At 45.0% G+C, this 8,122-nt stretch overlaps 1 protein-coding gene across 1 annotated transcript; it reads left to right on the forward strand.

Annotated features, from left to right (window-relative positions):
- Positions 1-691: 691 nt before the first annotated feature.
- LOC148063005 (ferroportin) lies at positions 692-7,116 on the forward strand. Its single transcript, XM_087812316.1, is given in 8 exon segments — positions 692-788; positions 848-915; positions 988-1,147; positions 1,209-1,324; positions 2,842-3,067; positions 3,500-3,736; positions 3,796-4,473; positions 6,869-7,116. Coding segments are annotated over 8 exon segments (1,830 nt in total).
- Positions 7,117-8,122: the final 1,006 nt, after the last annotated feature.

Raw genomic sequence — 8,122 nt, forward strand, 5'->3', positions numbered from 1 at the left:
TCTAGGATAATTTTACATATTTGACATTGATGAAAATGTGCTGTTAACAAATACTTCATTTATTTCATTATATAAAAATATACTTAATATTTCAACATATCAATTCCTGTGTAAAGTACTATTTAGCTTCAGTTTATATTTAAATAATGTCAATTGATTTCCTGCAACATTCCTGCCATGTGTTCAGGCAAAAATCTCAGGAAAATAAGATAAAAAAATATAACAGGAAGTGAGACGACAAAATAAAAGCTTACAGGAAGTGATCTCAATATAAACCTATTCAAATGTTTTTGATAAAACCAGGACACAATACGACAAAAAGATGGAAGTTAACTCAACATGAAGCTCTTGGAAAAGCTCTTCTGAAAAACAAAATCAGATTAAAAACAGGAAGTTAAACGAGAAATAAAATCTTACAGGTAATTACCTCAAAATTAAACTTTTATAAATGTTTTTGGAAAATAACAACGGGAAGTAACTCGACACGAAAAGGAAGTTATCTCAAAATTAAGCCCTTTCACAAACTCTTGGATTGGTTTTCTGGATAGAAAAAAGGAAGTTACACTACAAAATAAAAGCTTACAGGAAGTAATCTCAACAAATTTACCTGAAGATTGAGTCTAAATCTGAATTACTTTGAGACTTATTGAGACAATAACCCAAATCCTTGGACTCGATCTTCCACCAGAACATGTCCCAGCGAGCAGAATGTCCGGAGCATGGAGGCGTGATGGCCGAGCTGGAGCAGGAGGACATCAGAAGGTCCGGCAGAATACAAAGAATTCCAGGTACCACCTTGAATAGTCCCCCTTCAGCCCATGTTCTGACCTCTGGGTTGTCGCCGCAGGTTCAGCTCTGATCTACCTCAGAGGACCCAAGTTCCTCATCTACGTGAGCGGAGCCTTGTCCATGTGGGTAAGGATCACGTTGTGAAGTCACCATCGTTCTTCTCGCCGCACGACTACAAGAAGGTCCACGTGTCTCCAGGGCGACCGCATGTGGCACTTTGCCATCTCCGTCTTCCTCATCGAGCTGTACGGACGGAACCTGCTGCTGACGGCCGTGTTCGGTCTGGTGGTTGCCGGGTCGGTTCTGGTGCTTGGGGCTCTGATCGGAGACTGGGTCGACCGCAACCCCAGGAATAAAGGTTCGGTCGTTGCCATGTTCCTGTCGCTCTCGACCAGTGACTGGACTCTCGTCTGTTACAGTTGCACACGCGTCGCTCTTCATCCAGAACATCTCCGTGACCGTCTGTAGCATCGTCCTCATGGTGGTCTTCTCGTACAAGCAGAGGATCGAACACATCTGGGACGGATGGCTCACTGTGAGTACTCGCTCGTCGACACCTTTCGCACTCCAGGAAAAGCAAAGTATGTTCACTGGAACAAAATCTTGGTGAGTCCTTCGTAGTTCAACGACAGACATTTTGACGAATTTAACTCTGTCTTGAAATGAGTTTCAAGGTCAGTGAGGACCACCATGATAATACACGAGGGGCTCCGGATTGTAAGACTTGGTGTCCATGTTTGAGAAAGAGGATGTTAGGTAAGACTATCACCCAAAGATACAGCAGTGAAGGAAGACTAAGAGGAGGAGAGGGGCTCAGAGACAGTAGGGGTTCCAAACAAAGGGGGAGAGATTTTCTCTTTGATAAATTTAATTTTGCCAATGAAAAATCTCAACAATGCATTGCTGTCAGCTTCACAGAAGACAGGCGTGATTTGAGGAGCAGGAGACACGAGAGAATTAATCGTGTCAAACAACACTTTGGGGTTTTTCTTATTTGATGCTACCAGTTTTCTGATGTAATCAGATCTAGCAGTTTCTAACATCTCATTGTAAGAAGACATCAGATCCCTGAGGTGAAGACTGAGCACCTCAAGTTTAGTGGACTTCCAGAGACGCTCAGTCTTTCAACAAAGTCTATTCAGACTCAGGAAATGTTCATTTGTCCAAGGACACCGTTTTTTCTGAATTTTCAAGTACGATTTAACAGATGCCACTTGATCCAGTATTTCAACACAATGAGTAGTGAAACAGTGAATCAAACTGTCCACGTCTGGACAGTCATCAAAGGAAAGACGGTCAAACATAGCAGAAAAACTGTCTGCAGTATCAGTTGAGATGACACGCCTCTGAGACCTAACTTTCAATGGCTTATGTTCATGCTTATATATGTTATATATGTTATATAATGGCTTATGTTTATATATACTTGTTACTACACTATCACAACACCAGAGTCAAGGACTGGACAATACTACACATATATACTTGTTACTACACTATCACAACACCAGAGTCATGTACTGGACAATACTACACATATATACTTGTTACTACACTATCACAACACCAGAGTCAAGTACTGGACAATACTACACATGTATCCTTGTTACTACACTATCACAACACCAGAGTCAAGTACTCCACAATAATACACATATATCCTTGTTACTACACTATCACAGCACTAGAGTCAAGGACTGGACAATACTACACATATATACTTGTTACTACACTATCACAACACCAGATTCAAGTACTCCACAATACTCCACATATATCCTTGTTACTACACTATCACAACACCAGAGTCAAGTACTCCACAATACTACACATATATACTTGTACCTTCACTATCTCTATATATTGTATCAACAGAAAATATACCAATCAACTTCTGGATTTGTGTTCTTGAACTAACAGTTCCTTGAGTGCGAAAGTGTCTCTAGACTCGGTGGTTTGATTCACCATCATCCTGTTTTTCTTTTATGCCTCTGAGCTCGTGGCTACTTTGTGCCGTCGTAGTAACATGTTGCATCGCCAAACTCACACAAGGTGGTTTGTTATACGGTGGTGATCATCCTGGCAGATGTGGCCAACCTTGCAAGCACCGCCCTGACCATCGCCATCCAGAGGGACTGGATCGTCGTGATCACGGGCTGCAACCGCGGCCACCTGGCAGGTGAGTGACAGTGCCGGGGTCTTTGACCCTTGTGTCGTTTCTGGGTCAAAGGTCGAAGACCTCCCGGGCTTTTATAAATACATATACGCAGCGGTGGAGGTCGCTCACCTTGACCCATAGACAACACAAAGGGGTACCACAAACACATTTGTTTTCGGGCCTTCGGGTCATCTTGACCCTGAGATAACACAAGGGATACAACAAACACACTTGTTTTCGGGCCTTCGGATCATCTTGACCTTGAGATAACACAAGGGATAGCACAAACACATTTGTTTTCGGGCCTTCGGGTCATCTTGACCCTGAGATAACACAAGGGTTAAATAAAAGAAACAAAATGTTTTCTCTTAGCGATACATCCCTCAACAGTATTGTCTTGTTTTGTCTTGTGACAATTTGTTATTAAAGTTGATTTGATATGATATGAAGTTGATATGATTTTCATTCATGAAAATAGTATTTTCTGACTTTAAACTGAATCTATGGCTGTTTTGGTTGGATTTATAAAACTTAAATACTGACTTGAAAAAGGCATGAACGCGACCATGAGGCGGATCGACCAGGTGACCAACATCCTGGCGCCGCTGGCGGTGGGGCAGGTGATGACGCTCGCCTCCAACGTAGTCGGCTGCGGCTTCATCCTCGGATGGAACGTGGTGTCTCTGATCGTGGAATTCTTCTTCCTGTCGCGCGTTTACCGCATCGTGCCGGCGCTGTCCGTCAAACCTCCGGAGCTGTCCGTAAAACCCCCGGAGTTGGAAATAAGAGGTGAAGAAAAGTTTTGTGATTCAGTCAAAAGACTGATTTTTTCTTTGGTTTGCTTGTAGGGGAAACAAACCTAGCGGGACCTCCGACGCCGCGCGGCATCCGCCTACGCCTCAAAGAGATCGCGACCTTCCCGCTGTGCTTCCAGAAGCTGTGCCGGCTCATGAGCACCTGCAGGGACGGCTGGAAGGCGTACTACCGGCAGCCTGTGTTCCTGGCGGGGATGGGCCTGGCGTTCCTCTACACCACGGTGCTGGGCTTCGACTGCATCACCACCGGCTACGCCTACACGCAGGGCATCAGCGGCTCCCTGCTGAGCCTCCTGATGGGCGTGTCAGCGCTCACGGGGCTCCTGGGAACCATCATGTTCACCAAGCTGAGACACGCCTACGGCCTGGTCAACACCGGCATCATCTCCAGCTGCCTCCACCTGGGCTGCCTGCTGCTGTGCGTCTGCTCCGTCTTCGCCCCAGGGAGCCCCATGGACCTCAGCCTGCTGGCCCCGGACGCCGGGTCGTCGAACTCCTCCCTCTCCGGAGTGTCGGGTGGGATGTCGAGCCAGAGACAGAAACACTCCCTTCCTCTGAGGGGCAGCACCAACCAGCCGCTGCTGCCCGACCGCTCGTCCATCCACTGGACCAACAACACCGTGCTGTTCGACAACGTGCCCTCTGGTACGACGCCCGAGTCTTACGTCTCCATTATTCTGTTGTTTATGGGTGTCATCACTGCACGAGTCGGTGAGTATCTACACAATGACACCTTCTACCAAGTGTGAGTGTGTGTTATTCTGTTGATAAGAATGAAACAAATGCTATTTGAACCACATCAGTCATGCCCGAAGTAGAAAGTAAAAAAAATGATTTTAGAAGAAAATGAATAAGAAAATCAGCGCCTGGTAGGGAGTTGTCTCCGTTGGTGAGGGAGGATACTAGTTTGACCTGGCACACCCCAACTTTTTTGGAACTATTGGGAACAAGTGGCAGAGCAACCCGTAAGAAGGAGCCTTGACTTCTACCTCAGAGAGAACCTCAACCAAGTCTGGTAGAAGACGGGGGACATTGACTCCGAATGGGTCATGATCCGTGCAATTCCATTGTAAAGGTGGCTGATTGGAGCAGTGGTCCCAGAACCCGTTGGTTGACCCCAATGGTGAAGGATGCTGTCAAGCTGGAAGTGGGCTCCTCATTATCTCGGGTCGAAATCACAGAGGTGGTTGAAAAGCTTCTCGGTGGCAGCGCCCTAGGGGTTGGGGGTGGGGGGGTATGAGAGCCAACCAGAGTTTCTTAAGACCTTGTTTATTGTGGGGGTGTCGTGGCTCGAACGCCTCTGCTGATGTCTGGAGGCAGGACATCTGGATTAGAAGGGTGTGTTCCATTTTTAGGGGATCTCACTTCTCAGCCTCCCTGACCAGTGCTGTGTCTCAAATCGCATACTAATCTTAGTATGCTAGAAGTTAGTATGCATCAGTTTAGTATGCATACTAACTAGTACGCAAATTCTCCGCAGATAGTATGTCTCAAATCAAACCCTGAAGCTACACACTAACCGGAAATCACATGACAGCTTCTTCTTCTACTTCTATTTAACGATGTTTCAACCAGCTGTTTGAACGCTATCGCCACCTGCTGGCAGCACGTATTGCAACTTTGGAAAAAGAAATAAAGAAAAAATATGAGAATCTAAATAATCGCGAGATATTTAAGCTGGTATCAGCAGCGAAGACGTGTTTATCCTCCTACTGCTGCTGAAAATACACATTTAAGTATAAAGCGCTATATAAATAAATATTACTTACTTACTTACTTATATGCATATATATGCATTTATATATGACATAACTTCCGTTTAAAACGTCACTAAAATGGCGGCTGTTTAGTATGGTTAGTGTCCATCGAACCATGCTAGTTTTGTGGGCGTGTTAGTACGCCAATTTAGTGTGCATGGCGCACTAAATTTCGCATACTAAGAATTGAGACACACTAACGTACTAAAAATACTAACTTTTAGTACGCTAGTATGCGATTTTAGACACAGCTCAGGTCTTTTCAGAGGACCTGGGTCTGTCGGACAGTCAGGGTACATAAGTATCAATGTGGTTTTCGTCTGGGATCAGGTCTATAACTCAGCAGGATCCTTAAGGGTTCACAGGAGTTTTCACAACCTGTCTCCATGTGTATTGTGGATCTAGAGAGAGATCTAGAGCACCATGTCTTTCTGGAGTCCTAGGAGAATATGGGGTATCAGACCCTGATTAAGGCCTGTTCTCTGTATGAACAGAGTCAAAGCTTGTTCCCCAGAGCCCGGTGTTAGGTCGGACTTGTTTCCGGTTAGAGTTGGACTCTGTTGCCTTTGGTCTCAACTCTGACTTTTATGGACAGAATATCAAGATGCAGCCAGGGTGTTGCGGGGTCTGGTCCGGTTGACATAGGATTAGGTGACGTGGTCCTGCTGGCTTCATCAGACCGTGACCTTCAGCTCTGGCTGGAAAGGTTTGCAACCGAGTGTGAAGCGGCAGGGATGGAAGTCAGCACCTCTAAATCAAATTATATGGTTCTCAGTCAGAATACGGTGGGGAGTACCTCGGGGTCTTGTTCATGAGTAACGACCCTTAGAGAAAGGGTGAGAAGGGCAGTCATCCGGGAGAGGCGTGGAGTAGAGCTGCTGCTCCTAATGAGGTGGCATCTGAATAGGAGGTCTCGCTCCTGGTGAGGGGGTTCAGGACCAAATGATAGGAGACCACAGGGGGTAGAGGGGAGACCCAGGACACTCTGGAGACTATGTTTCATATCTGGCCCTGGGACGCCTCAGGGGCCCCCCTGGGAGGAGCTATAGGATGTAGCTGGGAGTAGGAAAGTCTGGGCTTAAAAAACATGACAAACTTTAAATAGAAAATGTGTATTTGATGTTTTGAATGAACGTAACACGTTGTTTTCTATTTACGATGCGTCCTTGAACGCATCACGACTTCTGTGTTTATTGTCTTGTTATTCATGACTTGATTGTGATTTAACAGAAATATTGAACTATTTTCTGTCGTTTCTTCATAAATCGAACAAGTGTATTTGTATTTGTTGATGTATTGTTCACGAGTGTGTGTCGTTGTGTAGTTAAAACCCGTGGTTTCAACCGCAGGTCTGTGGTCCTTCGACCTGACCGTGACGCAGCTGCTGCAGGAGACCATCAGCGAGTCGGAGCGAGGCGTGATCAACGGCGTGCAGAGCTCCATGAACTACCTGATGGACCTGCTGCACTTCATCATGGTCATCTCGGCGCCGCAGCCGCAGCACTTCGGCATCCTGGTCATCATCTCCGTGCTCTTCATCAGCACCGGGCACGCCATGTACTTCCTGTACGCGCACAAGGCCAAGAGGAAACGCTGACGCTTCCACTTCCTCCTGTTCACTCTCCTCCTGACTCATGACTCTTGAGCCATCCACGCAAGCACAACAGTGTCCAAGTACTCAGGTGAAGTCCGGTCCAGGACACGAAGACCAGCGACCTTCGGCGACCTTCAGTGACCTTCGGTGACCTTCGGGGTCACCAGCGACCGTCTTCTGCTTTGTAATTAAGTGATTTAGTTTGATTTTATTTATTTTTTTGAGGGAAATGAAAAAGGGTTCCTTGACAAAGTGGCACCGAGTTGCTGATCCGTCCACTTGGGAATGTTCCAGGAAGTCCAGACAGGAGCGTAAAGGGATGAAGACCAGGGTTGGAGAACCTGGCTCGTTTCTCTGTGGATGAATCAAGCAAACTCATCACAACCACGAGTGGTTTCAGTAGCTTTCGTAGAAACATTTCCTCCTGGATCAGAGCGACACGTTACGAGACGTCCAAGAACACGTTTGTGGTTCTGATGAACTCAACATTACCTCAGAAGATCAAGAACCATCGTCTGTTACTTTCATATGTCGTCATTATTTCTCACAGAATGATCCTTTTAACACATAATAAATAGCGACAAACACAACCTTTTGACTTCTTTATTTCACATGATTCAGTTTGAAAAACTTTTTAATATTTGCTCAACTTTACTTTTAAAATGATTGTAAAATCTAAATAAAAGTGCTTGACTGTGTGCTTTAAGTGGCTCTAATGGAAGAAAACTAGTTTAAATATGACTTCTAACATTATAGTTAAGATGTTTTTCTGTGTCTCTAGTTCCACAAAATAAATATTTACATTGTCATTGTAGAAAAATTAGTTTAATTATAATATAATTACAACATTATTTATAATCCGATTACAAGTTTGTTTCCTTTTCTATGTCATGGCAAATTAAAACTTATTTATTTGAGCAATTTTTCCTTCATGCTTCCATTTTTTGTTTTTTTGTTTTTCAATCTTTTGTTTTCAGGCTATTTGTTTCATCCGTCTTTCAAGTGGACG

This window comes from Callionymus lyra, chromosome 17 (genome assembly GCF_982586985.1).
Source record: "Callionymus lyra chromosome 17, fCalLyr1.hap1.1, whole genome shotgun sequence".
Lineage (NCBI taxonomy): Eukaryota > Metazoa > Chordata > Actinopteri > Syngnathiformes > Callionymidae > Callionymus > Callionymus lyra.